Source organism: Cygnus atratus, chromosome 18 (assembly GCF_013377495.2).
Source record: "Cygnus atratus isolate AKBS03 ecotype Queensland, Australia chromosome 18, CAtr_DNAZoo_HiC_assembly, whole genome shotgun sequence".
Taxonomy (NCBI): Eukaryota; Metazoa; Chordata; class Aves; order Anseriformes; family Anatidae; genus Cygnus; species Cygnus atratus.
Window position 1 is genome coordinate 24,899 of NC_066379.1, and position 25,325 is coordinate 50,223.

Here is a 25,325-nt window from a genome sequence, read left to right on the forward strand (position 1 = left end):
AAAACCAAAAAAGGAATGATTTACTGTAAATCATTTTTTCCTGTAGAATCCCAAAGATAAACGTGGAACCGAGACTGTCAGATTAAATACTGCCCCTCTGCAGGAAATCACCTACCTAATTGATATGGCCCTGAAATTGCCGGAAAAAGAGATGCAACTGCCTTGCAAATACCAGGGTTGGAAAGCAGACTGTGCCACTTCGAATTACAGTACTTTCAGCACCCTGCTGTCTGGCAGCAGCTCTTAGCTTAGTGTTACGCACTAAATCCCAAAGCCAGCTTGCTCAGAGACCTTTTCCCAGCACATACATATTGCGGAACAGTGATTACTTCAAATCACAAATTCTTCATGGCACTTTTTTTTTTTTTTTGGCATATTGTTATCATGGAGTTTATACGAATGTTTTTCCATATAAAGTTAGTTGAAAAGTTAGTTGAAGGCCAGTGACAGGAAACTGAGATAGGCTCAGTTTCCTATGTACAACTCCTATGAACAACTGCAACCCAGGGGAAGACAGTAATAAATGCTTCATTGTACAGTTGAACTGATATTGTACTAAAAACTTTTACATGACTGTCCAGCCTATTAGCTAATAGGTCAGGCATGTGAATCACACTGTAGATGCTATATTTACTTTTGAAAACCGTCTGTCACAGCTGTAGCCTATACATAGCCATTCTCATAGAGGGCAAGCAGCCTCAACATATGCGATCTTCTATAAAAATGCTGAAGGACTTTAATTAAGCTTGTAATACAAAATTTGTTCAAAAGAAAACTTTATCCATACCAGGATTCTACCTGCCATAGTAAGTGATTTTTTTCTATATCTTTTAAAACAGAAAGCATTTATATTATGTATTTTACCCGAAATTAGGATAAAAAGCTTTTTATTTGTTTTCCCACAATAGAAACATAATTAAAAGCTTAGTGTTATATTTTATACTATGTTTTGCCTAAAGGCAATATTTGTACTAAAATTTTGTTATGTTTTTGCCAACAGAGAGTCATTTTGAATAAAAGAAAACTACATTTGTTTAGAAAATGCAATAATGAGTAAAACGAATAATAATAAAAAAGAACTTATTAAAATAGCTTAATGAGAAACTGCTGATTGGAAAACAAGCTTCCTACCGCTTCAAGCCTTTAGCATGTTGTGATTTCTGGCTATTCTATACATAAAAAAATTGCTTTTGTAGAGAAGAATAATTTGAAAAATAATGAATGCACATTATAATTACTGTTACTTTCATATGTACTCTTGTTTTCCACAGATATGGGTATTCTTGCTGTACTTGCCCTACCATTGGTTATTCTAGGGATCAGTGGAATTATTTATATTTACCAGTCAGTCATATGGCTACTGTCCCGGTCAGCAGTACAAAACAAGGTGGTGGTGATCACAGATGCCATCTCTCGACTAGGCAATGGTGAGTTGTCTCTGTTCTTCTCAGTGTCAGAGAACACAAATGGGCAGGGATCCTCTTCTACATGATTTCATGTGCATTCATTACCTTGAGCTGGCTGCAGAAGTTAGGAAATATGGTTATAAATAAAGGCTGTCATTTTTAAATGTACATTTTTAGTCTCAGCCTCTGCTGAGAACTCAGCTGAGAACTCAGCTGAACTGCTGTTGGACTTTTAGGAACTGCAGAGCTTTATGTTTATTTAATTCAATAGAATAAGAGGTTTTATAAGCACACTGAGTGCTATTTTTAGCATGGTGCTTCTCTGAGGTCTTATGTCATAGGTTGCCACTGCAGGGTAGCAGCGATCAGTATAAACAGGTGTCATATTACGCTGTTACATGTTCCTTGTCAGCCCTTAAAAGCTTCTAGACTTCCTGCTCCCTTCCACTTGCATACGGAAGTGCTCAGCCCTCTCTCCCTATTCATATCACTTTACCCCTCTATAACCTATGTTATTCCTCTTCGCTTGATATTCTTCAGTACCTCCAACTGGGATGTCTGACTATGTGTGATGGTGGGTTCACTGGAAGGAAGAAAAGGGTATGTCATAATTATGTTTATATAAATGGGTTGACCAAGTGAGCAGTCACTTACTGTTTCTTCCTGGTCCGTATTTCCTTCTTACACAGTCCTATGAGATTAAAAGCACTGGGTCATACATTGCTTATGCACAGTCCTGCTGCAGACTTTACTTGAAGGGCAGTAGATGCAAGTACGTCCTAAGTCAAACATAGCTTGGGGTTACATTTTGGCCTTTTCTAAGTATGCCAGAAAACTTACATTCCCAAGCAGGGAAGAGTTGTTGGAAAGGCATGCTCTTGCATAATTATTCTTAGGCAAGCAGAACAGTGACCTGTGACAGAAATATAAACTATGCTAATAAGGAGTGGTGTTCATCAGGGCCTGTTGAGACAAGGCATGAGATAAAGTTGGACCTCAACATCCCACCTAGCCTTTCCCCTTTCCTGAAAACTACGGTTTCAGTTAAAGATAATATTAGCATACATTTTATCTGGTTGGTTATATTTAAGTATTTTTGTTTAGAGAGGCATAATTTAGACTTATGGCCAGCATATGAGTCTCTGGGTGAAAGGTGTGAGGCAGAGGCTGGATGGTTCCTTGGCAGTGTAATATATGAACTGTTTCCAATTGTCTGCTAGTTTTGTCATAAACTGGCAGCCTCACTTTCAGAGATCAAAAGGAAACCATAGGTATTTTGGGGGGGTTGGTCTTTTTTTTTTTTTTTTTTCATTTAATAACGGTTAAATCTTCCAAAGCAGATACAATTACTATTAGCAGAAAAAGGATGCAGAAACTTCCTGGTCACACAAAAAATTGGCTGAATATGAGCCAGCAGTGTGCTCAGGTGGCCAAGAAGGCCAACAGCGCCCTGGATTGTATAAGAAACAGTGTGGCCAGCAGGACTAGGGAAGTGATTGTCCCCTGTACTCGGCTCTGGTGAGGCCGCACCTTGACTACTGTGCTCAGTTTTGGGCCCCTTGCTACAAGAAGGACATCGAGGTGCTTGAGCGAATCCAGAGAAGGGCAACGAAGCTGGTGAAGGGTCTGGAGAACAAGTCTGATGAGGAGGGGCTGAGGGAACTGGGGTTGTTCAGCCTGGAGAAGAGGAGGTTCAGGGGCGACCTTATCGCACTCTACAGATACCTTAAAGGAGGCTGTAGCAAGGTGGGGACTGGTCTATTCTCCCACATGCCTGGTAACAGGACGAGGGGGAATGGGCTGAAGTTGTGCCAGAGGAAGTTTAGGTTGGATATTAGGAAGAAATTCTTTACCGAAAGGGTTGTTAGGCATTGGAATGGGCTGCCAGGAAGTGGTTGAGTCACCATCCCTGGAGGTCTTTAAAAGACGTTTAGATTTAGAGCTTAGTGATATGGTTTAGTGGAGGACTTGTTAGTGTTAGGTCAGAGGTTGGACTCGGTGATCTTGGAGGTCTCTTCCAACCTAGATGATTCTGTGATTCTGTGAAATCTGCAACAGAAATGATATATGTGGACATTTTAATCAAATTACTAGGTAATAAAGAAAGTGAGGGGCTCAGGTTCAGTTTAGCACTGCTTATTAACCTTCTAAATGGTAGGAAATGAATGGTGTTCTCACCTGTTTCTACTCAGAGTGAATGAATGTGCTTTTAAACTGTGGTATTCCGCATCTTGAATAAAATTTGGCTAATACTGAAATCAGCAGGTTCTGCTTCATTTTTGCAGAAAGATACAACTATTGTGAAGGAAGAAAGTTGTGTTTTTGTAATAAATAACTGAAAACTGATTTATTTTACTAGATATTTTTCTCAAATGAGAACCCACTTATGATGTCTTTTGTCTCTTCTACTTCATTTATGCCTAAATACCATTGAACATTTACAATTCTAGCAGTCTATAAAAATTGTTATGCTTTGCTGTGGTTCAACTTGGCACACGTCTAAACACCACACAGCTGTTCCACTCACTCCTTTCCCCCAGTGGGATGGGGGAGAGAATCAAAAAAAGGTAAAAATGCAAGATAAGGGCAGTTTAAAGGGAAAGAAAAAGAAAAAGAAAAAGAAAAAGAAAAAGAAAAAAAGAAGAATTAAAAAACTCAAGTGGTGCCCAATGCAATTGGTCACCGCCACCCAACCAAATCCCAGACATTCCCCAATTAATGGCAGTCCTCCCAGCCAACCCCCTCCAGTTTTATTGTTCAGCATGATGTCATGTGGCATGAGATACCCTTTTGGCCAGTTTGGGTCCTGGCTGTGTCCCCTCTCAGCTTCTCATGCACGTCCAGCCTACTCACTAGCAAAGCAGCAGGAGAAGCAGAAGAGTCCTTGATTTGGTGTAAGCACTGTTCAGCAACAACTAAAACATCAGTGTGTTCTAAATGTTATTTTCAACCTAAACCCAAACCATAGCACCATACCAGCTGCTAGGAAGAAAATTAACCCTATCCCAGCCAAAACTAAGACATGTTTATGGACTGAGATTGTATGTACAGATACATAGGATGCAGTTCATAAATACTGTGGCTTTATTTTTAAAGAGGTTTGTGTATGTACTGAGAATCAATTGGATGTAAGAAGACGCATGCCTAGGAGGCTCAACAAGAATAATACTGAACAAAATGCAGCATGCTCAGCTAATACTACTGAATGTGCCTGGACTTCTTGAAAAAGAAAAAGGGATGGAAACTGTGTTACATAAGGTCCGTCCCTGGCTAGAGATGTTCCCTGTGCAGTTGTGAGCATGGGGGTATGCCTGGGTAGGTAACTGTTAGAGTGGCTGTGCCTGACTTTAAGGGACAAACTTGAAAACTGAGTCTTCAGGAGGAAATGGATGTGCCATGAGGATAATTCTTCACTTGACTATTATCTTTATGATAGTTGAGGAGGAGCAAGAGATTGAAATTCCCCAGACTAGCTCTGATTTTATCTGTGAGCAAGACTGGTAGGTTACATGTGAAACAACCCTGTGTGCTGTATATAAAGGGAGCCAGGAAAAAACTTGATGAAATCACTTGATGTTGAACTTGGCTTTTCAATGTGCAACAGGGTCCGTTGTTCTCTTTCTAAGCCAGTGGGTTTACTTCTGTGATTTCTTGATCACAGAATGGCCTGGGTTGAAAAGGACCTTAAAGATCATGTAGTTCAACCCCCTGCTCTGGGCAGGGTTGCCAACCACTAGAGCAGGCTGCCCAGAGCCGCATCCAGCCTGGCCTTGAATTGCCTCCAGGGATGGGGCATCCACAGCCTCTCTGGGCAACCTGTTCCAGTGCCTCACCACCATCTGAGTGAAAAATTTTCTCCTAATTTCTAACCTAAATCTCCCCTGTCTTAGTTTAAAACCATTCCCCCTTGTCCTATCACTATCAACATATGTAAACAGGCATTCCCCCTCCTGTTTATACGCTCCCTTCAAGTACTGGAAGGCTGCAATGAGATCTCCCCAGAGCCTTCTCTTCTCTTGATGTCAGTGTTCCTCACCCACAGCTTATTTGGAAGCTGTGGCAGAAGACCTGGACAGACTTCTCTTAACTGGGCCAGCACATGTTAGATTATTACCGCTTATCATTTATTACCTCTTATAACTTTATTACCTTTATTTCCATTTATAAGATTATTACCACCTTGGGACTTTTTTGTTAGTTTCTGGGTTTGGTGGTTTCTGTTACTGACTTTGAAATGTCATTTTACCATTACTTGAACAGTCTGGAAAAGCACGTATGTGCACTAGAAATGGTATGCTGTTTGTTTGTTAGTTTGTTTGTGGGAAGGGAGGAGAATTACATTATTTTATATGTATACCTGCCTTCTTTAAAATAAAAATAAAAATAAAAATAAAAATAAAATAGACTGTAGTGGGCTCCTAAACAAATGCTTGTGTGGGAAGAGAAGTATATTATTTATTTGTAAATTACTGTAGCATTTTTTAGAATAAGCCATTGTGGAGGCTAGAAGAATCATAGAATCTTAGACTGGTTTGGACTGGAAGGGGCCTTAAAGATCATCTAATTCCAACCCGCCCCCTGCCATAGGCAGAGACATCTTCCACTACACCAGGTTGCACAAAGCCCCATCCAAACTGCCCTTTAATATTTTGGGGATGGGCCATTCACAGCTTCTCTGGGAAACCTCTTCTTTCTCTTTCTCTCAATATTTTTAAGATTTTTAAAATTTTAGTGCTTATTTTAAGATAATGTTAACATGAATTTTCTCTGGTTGGCTATATTTTCAGTACTTTTGTTTACAGAGGCACAATTTAGAGTGCTCCAGCTGAGTTTGGGCATCTTGAAGAATCATAGCACACTTGAAAGTTTCACAGAATCAGATAAACTGTTTAGGTTGGCAGGGACACCTGGAGGTCAGCTGTGCCAACTGAACTGCTCAAGCATGGATACTGATAGCATCTTGCCCAGGATAAACATTAACATTCTTTCCCATGCTGCATGCTGAAACGTTTTTGGGGATGGGCCATTCACAGATTCTCCAGGAAATCTACTCTTCTGGTCTGTAGTTCCTCAGGTCCTCCTTTCTGCCCTTTTTAGAAATGGGAGTGATGTTTCTCTTGTTCCAGTCACCAGGGACTTCACCTGACTTCCGTGACTTTTCAGATATGATGGAGAGTGGCTTGTCAACTACAACAGCCAGTTCCCTCAGGACACTGGGATGCATGTCCTTAGGCCCAATAGGCTTGTACCTGTTCACTTTCTTCAGGTGGTCTCGTACTTGCTCTTTGCTTACAGTGGGAGGGGACTTTGCTCTCTCAGCCCCTGCCTGGAGGTACAGGGACATGAGAGTGGTGGGAAGCCTGACTGACAGTGAACACTGAGGCAAAGTTGTTGAGTACCACAACTTCTCTACGTCTGTTGTTACCAGTTCTTCCTTCTCATTTATAAGAGGAGGTACACTCTCCTTGGCCTTTCTTTTCTGACCTACATATAGAATCTCTTTTTTCCTTTGCATCTCTTGCCGAGCTCAGATCCATCCATGCCTTGGCTTTCCTGGTCCCATCCTTGCACATGCAGACGGCATCCCTTGTACTCTTCCCAGGCAACATGTCCCTGCTTCTATTGCCAGCGTATTTCCTTCTTCCACCTCAATTTGACTAGCAGGTCCTTGCTCAGCCATGCCTTCCTGCCTTTCCTGCCTGATGTGTTACACACAGGGATGGAGAGAATCACAGAATCACAGAATCGTCTAGGTTAGAAGAGACCTCCAAGATCATCTAGTCCAACCTCTGTCCTAACACTAACAAGACCTCCACTAAACCATGTCACTAAGGACTACATCTAAATGTCTTTTAAAGACCTCCAGGGATGGCGACTCAACCACTTCCCTGGGCAGTCCATTCCAATGCCTAACAACCCTTTCAGTAAAGAAGTTCTTCCTAATATCCAACCTAAACCTCCCCTGGCGCAACTTTAGCCCATTCCCCCTCGTCCTGCCACCAGGCATGTGGGAGAATAGACCAACCCCCACCTCTCTACAGCCTCCTTTAAGGTACCTATAGGGAGTGATGAGGTCTCCCCTGAGCCTCCTCTCTCCAGGCTAAACAACCCCAGTTCCCTCAGCCGCTCCTCGTAAGACTTGTTCTCCAGACCCCTCACCAGCTTCGTTGCCCTTCTCTGGACTCTCTCAAGCACCTCGATGTCCTTCTTGTAGCGAGGGGACCAAACTGAACACAGTACTCGAGGTGCAGCCTCACCAGAGCCGAGTACAGGGGGACAATCACCTCCCTAGACCTGCTGGCCACGCTGCTTCTTATACAATCCAGGATGCTGTTGGCCTTCTTGGCCACCTGAGCACGCTGCCGGCTCATATTCAGCCGACTATCAACCAGTACTCCCAGGTCCTTCTCAGCCAGGCAGCTTTCCAACCACTCATCTCCCAGCCTGTAGCGCTGCTCGGGGTTGTTGCGCCCCAGGTGCAGGACCTGGCACTTGGCCTTGTTGAACTTCATACAGGTGGCCTCAGCCATCGCTCCAGCCTATCCAGATCCTCCTGCAGAGCCTTCCTTCCTCGAGCAGATCGACACATGCCCCTAACTTGGTGTCATCTGCAAACTTACTGAGGGTGCACTCGATCCCCTCGTCCAGGTCATCGATAAAGATATTAAGAGGACCGGCCCCAGCACTGAGCCCTGGGGGACTCCACTAGTAACCGGCCTCCAACTGGATTTGACTCCATTCACCACAAACTCTTTGGGCCCAGCCATCCAGCCAGTTTTTAGCCCAACGAAACGTACGCCAGTCCAAGCCACGAGCAGCCAGTTTTTTGAGGAGAAAGCCAGTTTTTTGAGGAGAGCTATTGCTCTCTCAGACTGTCCTGGTTTCAGGTAGGACAGAGTTAATTTTTCCTCCTAGTAGCTGGCAGGGTGCTATGTTTTGGATTAGAATGAGAAGAGCGCTGATAACATGCTGATGTTTTAATTGTTGTAGAGCAGTGCTTACACCAAGCCAAGGACTTTTCAGCTTCTCGCTCTGTCTTGCTAGCGAGCAGGCTAGGGATGCAGCAGGAGCTGGGAGGGGACAGACCCAGGACAGCTGACCCAAACTGGCCAAAGGGGTATTCCATACCATTCTGGCGTCATGCTGAACAATATATAGGGGTGGCTAGCCGGGGTGGGGGGCCGGCTGCTCGGGGATAGGCTGGGCATCGGTCAACGGGTAGTGAGCAATTGCATTGTGCATCACTTATTTCGTACACATTATTACTATTAATACTATTATTATTATTATTATTATTGTTATTCTTTTCCCTGTCTTAATAAACTGTCTTTTATCTCAACTCACAGACTTCACTTTCCCGTTTCTCTCCCCCATCCCGGAGTGGGAGGGGGAGGGTGAGCGAACGGCTGTGTGGTGTTTGACTGCCAGCCGGGCTAAACCACAACACAGACAAATGTCCTTAAAGAGCTGACAGCTCTAGTCAGTTCCTCTGTTCCAACAGTGTCTCATCCAACTAGTTCTTTAGACAGCTGAAAGTTCACTCTTTGGAAGTTCAGGGTCCTACTTTGCTCTTTGCCGGGTCCATGTTCCTCGAGATCACAAACTCAACCATGACCTTTTGCCTCAGTCTTCACCAACAGGAGCTCCAGCTACATAGCCCAGGGCCCAGAAGGCAAAGTCAGGGACTGGAAGAATGCTGAACTGCCCACTGTAGGAGAAGATCAGGTTTGAGACCAGCTAAGGAACCTAAAGGTGCACAAGTCCATGGGACCTGATGAGATGCATCCACGGGTCCTGAGGGAACTGGTGGATGTAGCTGCTAAGCTACAATCCATCAAATTCGAGAAGTCGTGTCAGTCCAGTGGAGTTCCCACTGACTGGAATAGGGGAAACATAACCCACGTTTTTTAAAAGTGTAAAAGGAAGACCCGGGAATTACAGGCCGGTCAGTCTCACCTCTGTGCCCCAGCAAGATCATGGAGCACCACTCAACCAGGGTGTGGTCACTGCAGCCCAGACTGACTCAGTCTTAACCTCTTTAATGAGTTCATCTGCATTGGTGGGCACCAGGCCCTAGTAACGTTGCTCCTCTGATTGGATTGTCTGATACCTTGACCAGGAAGTTACCCTTGAATCCAAGAGTCTCCTGGATTGCTTACAGCCTGCTACGTAGCTTTCCCAGCAGGCATCCGGGAGGTTGAATCTCCCATTGTGATGAAAGCCTGTGAGCATGACACTTCTTGTAGCTGAAGCAAGATGGCCTCATCAACAGGCTCCTCTTGATCGGGTGGCCTGTAGTAGACCCCAACCACAAGGTGTTTGGCCCTTATTTTAACCCACAAGCTCTTCAACCTGTCCCATAGCTGTTTGTCAGAGGCATCTCTTTGCAATCAATCCATTCCCTAACATAGGGAGCAACATCCCGTCCCTCCTTCCCTGCCTGTCTCTTCTGAAAAGCTTTGTAACACTCAATTGGTCTGTTCCAGTTGTGCGATTTGTCCCACCATGTTTCCTTGATAGCACTTAGATCATAGTTTTCAAATTTACACCGTGGTTTCCAACCCTCTTCTCTCTTTCCTGTGCTGCATGCATTGGTGTAGAGGCACTTCAGCTGGGCTATTGGTTATACAACCTTTCAGAGAAACGCTTCCTAATTGCTTTGAGACAGCTCACCTACAAGACATTATAGTAACAGGTTAGCTTCCCTACAAGATGCCTATGAGATATCAGTGGTCAATGTTTTTTCTCTCATGCAACTGACAGGGCAGTGAGGAATATAATTCTTCCTCCACCACCTAGAGAAGAAAACAGATGAGGCAGAAACTGTCAAAATGCTTCAGCGTGGTATTTCATAATCTGGATTGAGTTAATCACATAGCTTCCATGAAGACCTAAAGTAATGACTTGCTGCAGTGTTGTAGCCAGTGCCAAGGTGGCAGAAATAATAATTACTGACTGCCTGTTCTTCTGTATCCTCACTTTAAGAAAAGTACAATTATAGCTCACTTAAACAGTGGTGAATCCCTAATCCAGAATATCTGACTGTATGGAGAAAGAACAGTTCCAGTCCAGCATACCCAGAAACTTCTCAGTGGCCTTCTTAGGAAGGCTTGAGGGAATCTGTCTTAACCAGAGGTAGCTCAAGATGGTCTTCATAACTTCCACTGGCTCCTGGAAGGTCATAGGATGTATCACATGTGAAAGGAAGGGTCTGTGTAAGAAAGGTCTCTCTCCAATTGATGTTTTCATCTCATCCTGTGGGACAGTGGCTGGTGAGTTTCTCTGCATAATAACTCTATCTCAAAGTTGTGGATATGTTTCATAGAGCTATGAGTTTCATGAAGATAGCATACAGAAGTAGCTTTGCTATATTCTGGGATTAGTTGGTATCTTCTTATATTGCTGTGGGCAACATGAAGTTTTATAAAAGAGTTTGTACTCTAAAAACATGTATTTTTTATGTATTTTTCTTTATAGTAAGTGTGTTTTCTAGATGGAGAGAGTTAAAGAAGAAAGACAATTAAAACATTTTTTCTTCTAACTTAGACCCTTCATCCATTAACTGTTCATATTGTTCTTTTGATTACATGCTATGATTAAAAAGTACCAATGTGTCATATCATTAATTGTGATAAATTTAATATAGTAAAATATTCCTTAACTTTAATTTATTAATCATATACATTTGTTGCCATTTGGCACTTTCTTTTTTTTCTCATATATATTTTTTATCTCTCTCAAAATTCATTAATTTTAAAGAAATGATCAGCATCATTAGCAAAAACAGGACCCCATTTTCAACTAAAATGAGCATTATCAAATTGCTATTATTGTTATTATTTTTTCTGAATGTATTTCTCCCCTAGAATGGTTCTCGGGTGTTTTCACGCAGGAGGAGCAAGGCTTGTGTTGTGTGGCAGGACATGGGAGAAGTTGGAAGCCTTGTATGATGCTTTTAATAGTGTGGCAGACCCCAGCATGGTAAGTGCTTCCTCACTGTGCTTTGAAAATTGAGAAGTTGAGGGTAAACACCTCTTCAGGTACATAAAGTGCATTTTAAATACACTAAAATGAGGTATACATGAAACTTGCATCACTGTTAATAAAGATTTTTGGTCGTCCACGTAATACACCCAACAGATTCCGAGAGAGAAAGAGACTAAACACCTTGAAGATCTTCAGAGCATGATGCAAAATAAGTCAGAAATCCTGCTCTCCCAAATCAAGATAATGCTAATGAACGGCCGTGCATTTTGAACAAAGACCTGCCCCAAACCATACAACTAGAAATGCTAGGTAGAGGGATCTGCCTCATTCAAATGTAAGAGATCCAAAATTCTCATTAATTGCACAAAACATCCACAGTTTTCACATAGTAAGAGTGCTCAAAAAGGGGAGATGGTCTAAAGTTGAATTTAATCTCCACTACTCTGGGAGGAATTCCCAGCTAGCAAGCTATGGAGCACACTAAGAGTTCCTTTTTTCATTACCACTGGGTCACCATGTAAGTAGACATGCGAGACCTGTAAAGTCTGCCATGCTGCCAAAGGTAGTTTCTTGGAAGGTGTTTATTGATGTTCATGGAAAAGCTTTCCTTCCATGATCAACAGATGCCTCAACTCATTCCCAGGCATAGGTGTTCCTGAAGACATCAAACATTCTATAGCCCCTGGTCACCAGACCAAGAGATACTGCATTTGGCCCTTTTTCTGCAGTGACTTTTCACTTGTTGCTACATAAAAGTCATCTTTTGCAAGCAATCATATAAGTGTATCAGTTTGGATATCGTATAGTTAAACAAACCATCCTTACTTTCTACATTCCCCCTGTAACTTCAATCCCTTCATGTACATGTAAATCATCTTTCAAAGCACTATATCCTAGATTGATTCTGTGCTCAGCAAATTTCTCCAGAGGGCTGCTTATGAAAAGGACCGTCATTAAGTGCTAGGAGTCACCCTAGTGGGTATCTATGTGCCTTCACTGATTACAAAACAGAGACAAAACTCAGGGGATAGAATCAATCCAACCCTATCTTCCCATGATGTTCTACTTTATGCACCTACATCTGAATATCAGAGTACATGACTACTTACTCCTGAGCTACACTCTTTCTAGAATGGGTTAATAAGAAAAAAATCAAGGTTTTTATGAGAGTGGTAAAAGCACTTTCTTCAGATATAGTGGTAAATTATAAGAATTCTCTTTTTAAGCAATAGAAATACATTTTTATATAACAGGAATCCTTTGAAATAATTCTTTTCTTTGTTAGACTTATACACCAAAGCTCATTCTTCTGGATATCTCAGACATAGACTGCATTCAAGATGTAGCTAGGGAAATCCTGGATTGCTATGGATGTGTGGATGTACTGATCAACAATGCAAGTATGAAGGTTAAAAGGAGCAGTGCAGAGCATTTCTTTGGAACTTGATAAAAAGATAATGGATGCCAACTATTTTTGGACCCTATAACATTACCAAGGTATTTTAATTTTCTTTTTTTTTACCAATTTTCCTGTTACTACTTAAAGCTTGAGATCCAAGTCACTGGGCTTCGCTATAATCCAGAACAAATCTGTGAAAATCAGTGGACTGAAATTGAGGTGATGAGATCAAAATCAGACTGCCTGAGCTTGGAAATAGATATTGTCCAAGTGCTAAATAAGCAGGCATTTGAAAGTCACACACACAATATATATATATTAATGTCTACTTATTATGTTTTGTTTATGGTGACTCTTTTAGTTATGTGCTTGCTACCTTTGTTACAAAGACAACTATTTTCAAAGTGCTTGCAAGGATACAGATAGGCTGACAAATAAAAAACATTAATGTACCTAAATCTGCATGTAGAATCCAAGTTCAGTCTAGAAGACACCCAGTGAAGGAGCAGACCTCAACAAATTATGCCCAGACACAAATAACTTCAGTATTTAACTTCTCTGTTGTTTCAGGGAGGTATTGAAATGCCTTAGAACTCGAGGAAGTGCTTGATCCTGAAAAGTGCAGAATTAAGTCCTTAAATATTAAACATGTATCATGGCATTCTGAAGAGTACGAAACTTTGTTCATTATGTCTTTGTCCATTTCCTTTTTTTTTTCTTTTCTTTTTTTCCTTATCTTTTAACTCTATCCTTTGTAGTCCCAAGACCTTCAAAAAATCATTCCAATAATCTTGTTCAGTGTATTGCTGAGATTTCAGCACTTGGGAAAACACTAAAGAAACAATTGGCTTCTGCTCTGTTTGTTTCCCTAGGTATTCCATTCCCATTCCATTTCCATTCCATTCCATTCCATTCCATTCCATTCCATTCCACTCCATATTCCATTTCATTCCACTCCATATTCCATTCTTGTTTCCTTAGGTATTCTGTTTTTGAATCAGATTTTGGAATAGGTTCAATACAAAAAGTGCATCAGCTCTTCAGTACTGTCTTTACCTTCCTCTCAACTGCATCTGTCTTGCTTCTCTAACTCATGATGTGACAACACATTTTTCCTTTCCTTTTATATACAAACATAGCCACTACATTAACTATTTAACAAAAATCATTCAGTCACTCTGTTATTCAGGTGGACTTTCTAATAGGAATTTTAGACACTCATGACCACTGTCTGCTTAGTAGGATACCAGCTTTCAATCTTTCCAAGAGTATTTTTCTGCTTTTTTTCCAGTCTATATGCGATTTGCACTAGGAATGAGCTGAAAACTGCCTTCTATTTCTTCTTCAATTTTTGTTTTGATTTGGTTTTCATTTTGCTAAATCCAGAACAATTGAAAACGTATTTTCTGTCCATTAAAGCTCTTCCCTTATGAATTAAAACATCTTTGAGCTTCTGTCTCCAGACATTTTTTTAATCTCATCTAATGAAATATGTGAAGCTTTAACTCAAAATTTAAGCCAAGACGGAATCCTGTTGACAGCAGTAAGTTGTAATGGCCTGAGAAGCCTCACCTGAAAGCCCTCTCTCACCCCTGTCCTATAAGCCAGAATACTCATTTCAACTGAGGCCTGGCCTTTAGTGCTTACTTGGGATTTGTTGTACATATACCTGTCTGTGGTCTGCCTTCTGGATGAGCCTTAGACCTAGTTCATGGCTTGTCTTGCCTGGGACTGCCAATGGACTGTGTTATGAGCACCAGCTCTGGCCACCACAGTCCTATGGGACTGTTTTCTGTCAATGGACAGTCTACCCTGGGTTGGTTTTGGCTCCCACTTTGTCTTTCTATGTAGGACAGCTGGCCCTCACTGCTCCCGAATAAGATCAGTCAAAAGTTATTTAAGCATTTTTTGCCCTTTTTTGAGTGTTATCATTCCAGAGAAGTCTGATTTTTCTTGGGAAGTCTCAAATTCACAAGGTTTCAAACTCTTTTGCCCTTCTTCCTTGTCTTAGTACCACAGCAATTTAGAGTAACTCAGTAGCTTCAGTTCCACGATATTAAAACAAAATTATTCTTGACCACCTTCACAGTAAAGATTTTTTCGTATACCTACTCTGAACTGCTGTGGTATAGCTTTTGTGCCATCCTGCATGTCCCGTCATCAGTTATCAGGAGGAGACCAGCACCCTCCACTCTCACTTGTTCTCCTCAGGAACTTGTAGAAAGTAAAGAGGTCAGCTCTTGGACTTTTCTACAGAGCAAACAAAACAAGTGTCCTCTGCCTCTCCTATAAGACATCTTCCAGTCTTTTTTACCGGGTTTTGTTGCCTCTTTTGGATGCTTCAAGGACTATCTTCAATTTCCAGCTACCAGATTTTGTGATTTTTTGATTGCAGTATGGAGAAAACCGTCATTCAAACCTACATTCAAAACTTTATCACTCACTGAGGCAATCAGTTCTGGTGCAGGTCTGTTCCACAGCAGGAGCAAGGGACAGACGTTTGCAGGTGTTTCCTGAGCCAGGAAAACCACAGGGGAGCACAGATTGCAGGCAGCTCTTGCAAGAGTGGCTGATGAGATGTGGGAGGGGGCCAGCAGTAATGGCAGCCATCCCTACTCCCACAAAAGGCAGCTGTAGTAATTGCCAGTGACCTGGATCACTGAGAAAAGGACAGGCAAACAGGGTGTGTTGTGTCAAACCAGGGTGTGGCACAGTAGTTTGCATCGGCAATTTCCACATGAAAGCATGCAGGGGCGGGTGCTGTCACTCTGCCACTTCAATGGCGGTTGTAACCTGCTGGCAAAGAGCTTCAGTCATAGTATCCAACTAGCAGAAAGCTATGTCCTCTGTGGACCTCTCTAGCCACAGTAACCAACAGCTATCCAGACAGATGCTCCCAAGGCAACATGCACAGCCATCCAGGTCTCAGGCTGCAGGGTGTGTCCAAGTTTTCTGTCAGTATCTGACAACAGCAGTGAATACACCCTGTGGGAGGTGTGCCCAGGTAGAAGAATGCTCAGTGTGGTGATAGAGCTTTATGAGGAGGTAAGCATGCAGAGGAATACCAGGGAGTCAGAGAAGGAAATGACTGTTGGAATCGTACACTACCATCCCGAGACACATTTTGTCAGCCAGCCACAACACAAGAAATGAAGGATCCCCTTCCCTCTCACCAAAGGCAGGAAGGGATCTTTGGTAACAGAGAAAACTGCCACCAAAACCTCATCCCTGGATATTGGGAGAGCAGATTAAGGCTGCTCAGGGAACTAGTTGGTGGAGGATCATTGGGAAACAGCTTTTTGAAGGTGTGAGGCCCATCAGTGCTGATCGCTTTTTTTAAATACAACCTCTTAAGAGCACAGGAAAATGCAATTCCAAAATGTTGTTAAGTCAAGCAGATAGGGCAGAAGGCCAGTTTGAACTTAGCAGGGATCTTCTAGAGCTAGGTGTAAAAGGAAGTGTATGGCTAAGACTATGGAAGTGAGTGGGCAACATGAGAGGACTAAGAGATGTCGTCACCACTGCAGGGAGAAAATCATGTAGCAAAGATCAATTAGAGTGAAGCTGGACATTGCAGGTGGGGGACAATTAAAAAGGGCTTTATTAAATACGTTAATATCAAAAGGAGGACAGAGATAACCATTGGTCTGCTACAAACTTATTTTCCTTTTATGACAAGGTTACTCACCTAGTTGAACAAGAGAAGCTACTTGACATAAGCTTTCGGGATTTCAGCAAGGCTTCAGTACTGTTTTCTCACAGTATCCCTCTGGACAAAATGTCCAGCATATGGCTAGACAAATACATAATATGATGAGTGAAAAATTGACTGATGGTCAGGCTCAAAGGGTGTAGTAAATAGGGTACATCAGGCTGGTAGCCAATCACTAGTGAGCTTCCCCAGGGCTCATTTTGGGCCCAGTCTCTTTACTGTATTCCTAAATTCATTTCATAAATTCATAAAATGCAGGACTCAGAAGTATACTAAGTTTGCTGATGATATTAAATGAGGAGGAGCTACTGACTCACTGAAGGCAGAGGGGCTTGCCAAGAGTTCTTGACAAGTTAGAGGTCTGGACAATAACCAACTGCATGAAGATCAACAAGACTAAGTGTCAGATTCTGCACATGGAACAGGGTAACCCTGGATATATATACAGATTAGGGGAAAAGAAGATGGAGAGCAGCGCTCTGGAAAGGGATCTGGGAGTTCTGGTCAACAGCAAATTAAATTTGTGTAAGCTGTGTGCCCTGACAACCAAAAAGGCCAATCATATTCATCATGCATCATACCCATGCATCATACCCATGCATCATACCCAGCATTGCTAGCTGGTCGAGGGAAGTGATTGTCCTGTTCTACTCTGCACTGGTGAGACCTTACCTCACCAGCTGCATACAGTTTGGGGCACCACCATATAAGGACATAAAACTATTAGAGAGCATCCAAAAGGGGGCTACAAAATGGTGAAGGGTCTAGAGGGAAAGAGGTATGAGGAGCAGCTGAAGTCACTTGGTTCACTCATCCTGGAGAAGAGGAAATTTAGGGGAGATCTCACTGTGGCCCACAGCTTCCTCACAAGGAGGAGTAGAGGGAAGGCACTGATCTCTTCTGTCTTGTGACCAGTGATAGGACCCAAGGGAACAGCATGAAACTGCATCAGGGGAGGTTCAGGCTGGATATTAGGAAAAAAGTTCTTCAATGAGAAGGTGGTCAGACACCAAAAGAGGCTCCCCAAGGAAGTGGTCATGGCACCAAGCCTGTCAGAGTTTAAGAAGCATTTGGACAACACACTCAGAAATTTGATTTTTTTGGTTTGATTTTTGGGTGACCATCTGTGGAGTCAGGAGTTGGATCCTTGTGGGCCATTCCAACTCAGGATGTTCTATGATTCTATAATTTGTTAAAATGTTGCTATCCTTAATGCAGCTGTCACTTTTTTTTTTTTTCACTAAATATATTGAGCTGTTTTACTTTCTTGCCTTTTTCTTTCTATTTATTTTTTCAGCCATTCTTCCCAATATGATCTCAAGAAGAACTGGCCAAATTGTTCTAATTAATAATATCCAAGGAAAAATAGGAATCCCATTTCGTGCAGCTTGTAAGTTATACATTCATATAACATAAATTTAAAAGTATACATTTATAAAATATTCATTCTAATGTATAAATTGTGAATATTCCATGAATATTTAGTTATTAAAAATGTTAATTTGCAGCCTTATTCAGTAAGAATAAGAAGTGGAACTCAAGAAGAAACAGTTAAAGTACTGTGAAGCTTAATTTCTGCCTAAGATGCCTGAGGATAGGAAGGTATCAAATGTGACAGCAAGGTTTTTTAAGTTCTTGGGAGGGATTCAGGGGACAATGAACCTGTAGTTCTAATATCTTGTGGTGGCTTCACACTGATAGGCAGCTAAGTTCCACCACGCAACTCTCTTCACTCCCCTCCTGAAAAGAACAGGGGGAGAAAATATTATGAAAAAAGGCTCATGGATTGAAATGGGAAACAGTTCAATTAAAGGAGAGGGAAGGGAAAAAAATCAAAGGAAAGGAAAAAATAAAAAATCAAAGGCCACATGGAAGGAAAAGGAGAAAACAATTATTCTCTACTTCCTATCAGCAAGTGATGTTCAGCCACATTTTAGGAATCAGGGCCTCAATATATATAGTGGTTGTTCAGAAAACCAACACTTTCATAATGAGAGTCGCTCCCTTCCTCTTCCCCTTCCTCAGCTTTTATGCTGAGCATGATGCCATACAGCGTGGAATAACCTTTTCACCAGTTTAGGTCAGCTGTCCTGGCAATGTCCCTTCTCCACTTCTTGCCCACCCCCAGCTTACTGGTCTTTAGGTGTGAGGTTGGGGGTTGGAGACACAGTCTTTATGCTGTGCCAGCTTTGCTCAGCAGTTGCCAAAACATTGGTGCAGTATCAATACAGTTGTAGCTGCAAGTGCAAAGCACAGCACCACATGGTCTGCTGTGGGGAGAGTTAACTCCATCCTAGCCAAACCTAGTACATATCTGCACTGGGTATTTTAGTAGAAACCAGTAAAGAAGAAAGTAACTGTATAAATATAACATAATGGTGGAGGGAGATTAACTACTGCTTTGTATAGAGAGCTCATGACTCATGCACTTAATGGAGTTCTCTACAGTAGATTAAAAGGAGATGTATTTATTGTATTCTGCTTGGCTTTCCATAAAATTTTCAGGAAGGTGTTTTACTCAAAGGTCTTAATGAAACTAAGCTGTCTTGAATTATGATGAAAGGTCTTCTCATTCATAAAATACAAAGATAGAAAATATAAGATAGATGTAAATAGACAGTTTTCACTGAGACATGAGGTCAGAGCAGGTGATAGACTGAAACAGAAGTCCCACAAGACCTTGGGATTGTGACACATGCTAGGATTCATGAAAGCAAAATACAGTGACAGAAACAGTAAGAAAAAGAATAGAGAAAAAAAAATCCTGTCATAATGCCTTTGTATAAATCTATACAGCGCCCACATATTGAACATTGCGGGCAATTCTGGTGTCTCCATCTCAAAGGAATTATGATCACAGAATTACTGAGTGCACCCTCAGAAAGTTTGCCAATGACAACAGACTGTGTGGTGCTGGAGGATGCCATCCAGCAGGATCAAGCCCAAGTACAAGGGTCCTGCACTTGGGTTGAGGCAATCCTAAACACAACTACAGGCTGGGTAGGGAATTAATTGAAAGCAGCACATGAGAAAAAGGACCTGGGAGTGCTGGTGGATGAGAAGCTCAGCATGAGCTGGCAATGTGCAATTGCAGCCCAGAAAGTCAACTGTGTCCTGGGCTGCATCAAAAGAAGTGTGGCCAGCAGGTCAAGGGAGGTGATTCTCCTCTTCTCTGCTCTCGTAAGACCCCATCTGGAGTACTGTGTTCAGCTCTAGGATCCACAGCACAAGAAGGACACAGATGTGTCAGCAGCCTTCCAGTGTTTAAAGGGGACCTACAGGAAAGATGGGGAGAGAGTCATTATCAGGGAGTGTAGCGATAGCACAAAGAGATACTGGTTTTGAACTAAAAGAAGGTAGAACTCAAATTATTCTATGATTCAATGATTCCTGATGTCAGTGTGGTGGTTTTACTTGGCTGGGCAGCTGGCCTCCACCACAACTGCTTTCTCACTCCCCCTCCTCAAAGGGAAAGGGGGAGAAAATATGATGAAAAGAGCTCAAGGGTTGAGATAAGGACAGGGAGATTACTCAACAATTATCGTCACAGGGAAAACAGACTCAGCACTGGGAGATTAATGTGATACCTATTACTAACAAGCTAGAGCAGTGAGAAACTGAAAAAAAAAAAAACCTTAAAACCACCTTCCCCCCATCCACACTCTTCTACATCCTCCTGCCAAGTAATGCAGGGGAACAGGGAATGGGGGCAGGGGTCGGTCCATGACGTTTCATCTCCACCACTCCTTCATAGTCACTCTCTTCCCCTGCTCCAGCATGTGGTCCCTCCCATGGGATGCCATCCTTCCCAAACTGATCCTGCCTGGGCTTCCCACAGGCAGCAGCTCTTCAAGAACTGCTTCAACAGGGGTCCCCCATGAGCGGCAGCTCCCACCAGATCCCCTGCTCATGCATGGTCTCCTCTCCATGGGCTGCAGCTCCCGCTCAGGGCCTGCTCCTGCAGGGGCTCTCCATTGGCTACAGCCTCCTTCAGGCTGGATCCACCTGCTCCACTATGGTCTGCTCCATGGTCTGCAGCATGGAAATCTTCTCCACTGTGGTACACCATGGGCTGCAGGGCGACAGCCTGCTCCACCATGATCCTCTCCACAGCCTGCAGGGGAACTTCTACTCTGATGCCTGGAGCACCTCCTCCCCCCCTCCTTCTTCACGGACCTTGGTGTCTGCAGAGCTGTTCCTCACTCCTCACTCTCCCAGCTGCTGTTGTGCAGCAGATTTTTAACTTTTCTTAAATTTTCTCTCACAGCCGCACAACCAACATTGCTTATTGGCTTGGCTCTGGCCAGCAGTGGGTCCCTTTGGAGCCAGCTAAAACTGACTCTTATGAAGAACTGACTCTTCTCACAGAGGCCATTCCTACAGACCACCAACCCCACCCACCCTCCCAAAAAAAAGAAAAAAACTTGCCATATTAACCCAATATAGTACCGTGGCACAAAGTCCTGGAGGGAAGAGGAGCCCAAAAAATCTGGTTAATATTCAAGGATCACCTTCTCCAAACTCAGGAGAGATGCATCCCAACAAAGAGGGATTGGAATTAGATGATCTTTAAGGTCCCTTCCAACACAAGTCATACTACGATTCCATGATTCTATGGTTCTATGGTTCTATGACAGGCAGGAGAGATGAGAAGGAGCTTTCGCCCTCTAGGTCAATGGATGAACATGGAGCTCCTGACCAAACTCAAGCAGAAAAAGGAGGCCTACAGAGGGTGGAAGCAAGGAGAGATATCCCGGGAGGGATACAGAGATATTGCCTGGGCAGCCAGGGACCAGGTTAGGAAAGCCAAAGCCCTTTTAGAATTAAATTTGGCCAGAGACATCAAGGGCAAGACGAAAAGCTTCTATAGGTACGTCAGCGATAAAAGGAAGGCTAGAGAAATTGTGGGCCCTCTCCGGAAGGAAACGGGAGATCTGGTCACCCAGGATATGGAGAAGGCTGAGGTACTCCATGACCTTTTTGCCTCAGTCTTCACCAACAGGAGCTCCAGCTACATAGCCCAGGGCCCAGAAGGCAAAGTCAGGGACTGGAAGAATGCTGAACTGCCCACTGTAGGAGAAGATCAGGTTTGAGACCAGCTAAGGAACCTAAAGCTGCACAAGTCCATGGGACCTGATGAGATGCATCCACGGGTCCTGAGGGAACTGGTGGATGTAGCTGCTAAGCTACAATCCATCAAATTCGAGAAGTCGTGTCAGTCCAGTGGAGTTCCCACTGACTGGAATAGGGGAAACATAACCCACGTTTTTTAAAAGTGTAAAAGGAAGACCCGGGGAATTACAGGCCGGTCAGTCTCACCTCTGTGCCCAGCAAGATCATGGAGCACCACTCAACCAGGGTGTGGTCACTGCAGCCCAGACTGACTCAGTCTTAACCTCTTTAATGAGTTCATCTGCATTGGTGGGCACCAGGCCCAGTAACGTTGCTCCTCTGATTGGATTGTCTGATACCTTGACCAGGAAGTTACCCTTGAATCCAAGAGTCTCCTGGATTGCTTACAGCCTGCTACGTAGCTTTCCCAGCAGGCATCCGGGAGGTTGAAATCTCCCATTGTGATGAAAGCCTGTGAGCATGACACTTCTTGTAGCTGAAGCAAGATGGCCTCATCAACAGGCTCCTCTTGATCGGGTGGCCTGTAGTAGACCCCAACCACAAGGTGTTTGGCCCTTATTTTTAACCCACAAGCTCTCAACCTGTCCATAGCTGTTTGTCAGAGGCATCTCTTTGCAATCAATCCATTCCCTAACATAGGGAGCAACATCCCGTCCCTCCTTCCCTGCCTGTCTCTTCTGAAAAGCTTGTAACACTCAATTGGTCTGTTCCAGTTGTGCGATTTGTCCCACCATGTTTCCTTGATAGCACTTAGATCATAGTTTTCAAATTACACCGTGGTTTCCAACCCCTCTTCTCTCTTTCCTGTGCTGCATGCATTGGTGTAGAGGCACTTCAGCTGGGCTATCAATTGCATCAGATTTTTTGCTTTTTAGAGGAGCCCTTTCTAATTCCCCTTGGGCAATTCACAGATATTTTCCTGCTGCTTCCTTAAGTATCAGTGTTCCCAGGCTCTTCTCTGTCACCCAGAAGTACATTCCCTTCCTCTGCTGAATTTAGTTTAAAGCTGTTAATAAGTCCAGCCAGCTTGCTGCCCAGAACACTCTTGCCCCCCCGGTTAGGTGAACCCTATCCAGTGTCAACATGCACATCTCTCAAAGGTGCGCCTCATATCATAGAACCAAAAACCTTGAGCATGGCACCAGCCATGCAGCCAATCATTCACCTGATCCGTTCACATCCTTCTTCTTCGATCCTGTTCTCCAGCTGGGTGGAAAGAGAACACTATCTGCACACTTGATCCCTTCAACATCCTTCTAAGGGACATAAAATCCCTTTTTTATTTCAGAGTTTCCTTGTTGCAGCTTTGTTCTACATTCGTGCATGAATACTAATGGGTGGTAATCTTCTGTTTTTACAAGGCTTGGTAGTGTCTTCCTGATATACCAATTACAAAAGTATAGTAGTAAGTATAAGAACTGCAAAAACAGCTCAGAAAAGAAACAACACATTGATGGAACATGTGAAATGGTTTCCATCTAGGAAACAGCCAATTGTTTCAGGATATGCTCTAGATGTATAAAATCATGAGTATCTAAAAGAGAAACTTTTTACAATGCCTCTACCTATATCTATTTTGCATGAAATGGAACTGACAGAAGTAGAATTTCAAAACAAATGAAGGGAGTTTCTTGCCATTCCTGAAGCTCACATGACATTTTTTAGATTGTATTCTGGACAGATGGATTTCCAGCACAAACCAAGTCAAAAACAGGATGAATGAGTGCTTTGCAGCTCTTAGCACAAAAGTGTAGTTTTTGGTCAGGATTCATAGACTATTACCCTTACTTAATACCATTGTCAATAAAAAGGGGCCAACAGCAACTGAGAAAAAAATCCATGACAATCATTTACTTTAAAATTAACTTTGATAATAAAAACCTCTGTCATTCCTGCTGGAGAGCCAAAGCCTAATTTCTTTGCGAAACACTAGTAGACCTGCATTCCAGGAATGATTATGTATCTCACTGTATTTTATTGATGTATCACAAACAGCAGCATCATATGATGTGGAGACCCATCTGTTTCAGCTGTCTGTCTACCAAAGACAGTTTCAAACTGTAGAGATGATAGAGGTACTATTCTTGAACCAAGAACTTAATGTTTCTAACTGGGAGAACCAGACACATACTCTTTCATATGCATAGGGAGACTCATACATATACTGGACATATTCATCCTATACAAATCATTTGCTTTTGTTTGTTTTCAAAGTGTCATATGAAAATTTCACTGGCTGAAATAATTCACCACTCTTATGTCTTTTGGCTAATCATTCCCTGATCAGTTTTCTAAACATCGATGCTTTATGGAACACTATCATATATTCATATCAATACATCCAAACACCCTTATATTTCTTTTCTTTCTTTTAGATGCTGCTTCTAAACATGCTGCTGTAGGCTTTTTTGATTGTCTTAGAGCTGAAATGGAAGAATTTGATATTTCTGTCAGCACTGTGAATCCAACATTCATCTATTCATACCATCATCAACCAGTATCTGGCAATTGGGAGGCATCAATTTGGAAATGTAAGGAACAGATTTTGAAAGAGGCCCATATGGCAATATGGAAGCTTTTCCCAGGAAGAAGAAGGGAGCACAAGGAAAAGAATGGAAATAACAGAAAAGATATACAGGTTAGAGGAGGAAAAGAAAAGAGAGATTGGAGAAGAGGAGCATGGTGAAAAAAAGGAGGAACATGTAAAGGGACAACATCATGTGAGAAAAGAAATACAGCAGTGCATACAGGTAGAGGTGGGCATGATCCCAAGGAACACTCCAATTGCACTCAAGTTGCTCATTCCCTTACGGAAGATCTTAGAGTGTATGGTCAGGAAATATGAAAGAGGGGAAGAAGAAAAATTGAAAGTGTATAGGAACTTAACTAACTTAACTGATGCACCAACTGTATATCCTTTCACCACCATTGCCTCAGGTGTGCCTGCCTGTCTGTATTTCTCATTCCTCTTTGTTTGATCTTACAGTCTTTTTCAGAAAGGTGGAATATGGTGTGCATCCAGTGGAGGTGGCAGAAGAAGTCTTGCGCACAGTGAATAGTAAGAAGCAGGAGGTACTTATGGCCAACCCTATCCCCAGAGCAGCAGTTTACATTCGCACCTTCTTCCCTGAGCTGTTCTTTGCCATTGTTGCCTCAGGGATTAGGGAAAAGATGAAGACAGAAGAGGACATTTGATTTTGTTCATCTCTTGTCCCTGCTTATGACCTGAATAAAATTTATGTTTCAAATGTCAATGCTTTCTGCTACTATTATGGGTGGAGTAAAGCAAGAGACTGCTTCCATAAACCAGTCAGTGTTTCACTTAATGATTCACTTAATGGGTCGCTTAATGATTCTGGAGGCAATGTTAAAGCACACGCAGGACAAGGAGGTGCTCTGAGACTGCCAGCACAGCTTCAACAAGGGCCAATGAAGAATCATAGAATCACAGAATCATAGAATCATAGAATCATAGAATCATGGAATGGTTTGTGCTGGAAGGGACCATAAAGGTCATCAAATTTCAACCCCCCTGCCGTGGGTGGATACATCTTCCACTAGACCAGGGTGCTCAAAGTCCCATCTAACCTGGCTTTAAACACTTCCAGAGACGGGGCATCCACAGAGTCTCTGGGAAAGCTGTTCCAGTGCCTCACCACCCTTAAAGGCACTCACATGATTGAGTCTC

At 42.7% G+C, this 25,325-nt stretch overlaps 1 protein-coding gene across 1 annotated transcript in view; it reads left to right on the forward strand.

Annotated features, from left to right (window-relative positions):
• The window catches only part of DHRS7C (dehydrogenase/reductase 7C), a 32,016-nt gene extending 7,081 nt beyond the window's left edge, over positions 1-24,935 (forward strand). Inside the window, 8 exon segments of the mRNA XM_035561935.2 lie at positions 1,272-1,427; positions 6,222-6,230; positions 11,284-11,387; positions 12,679-12,804; positions 12,806-12,890; positions 17,802-17,894; positions 24,013-24,168; positions 24,624-24,935. Of these exon segments, the coding sequence (XP_035417828.1) occupies positions 1,274-1,427; positions 6,222-6,230; positions 11,284-11,387; positions 12,679-12,804; positions 12,806-12,890; positions 17,802-17,894; positions 24,013-24,168; positions 24,624-24,832 (936 nt within the window). The 5' untranslated portion in view covers positions 1,272-1,273 and the 3' untranslated portion in view covers positions 24,833-24,935.
• Positions 24,936-25,325: the final 390 nt, after the last annotated feature.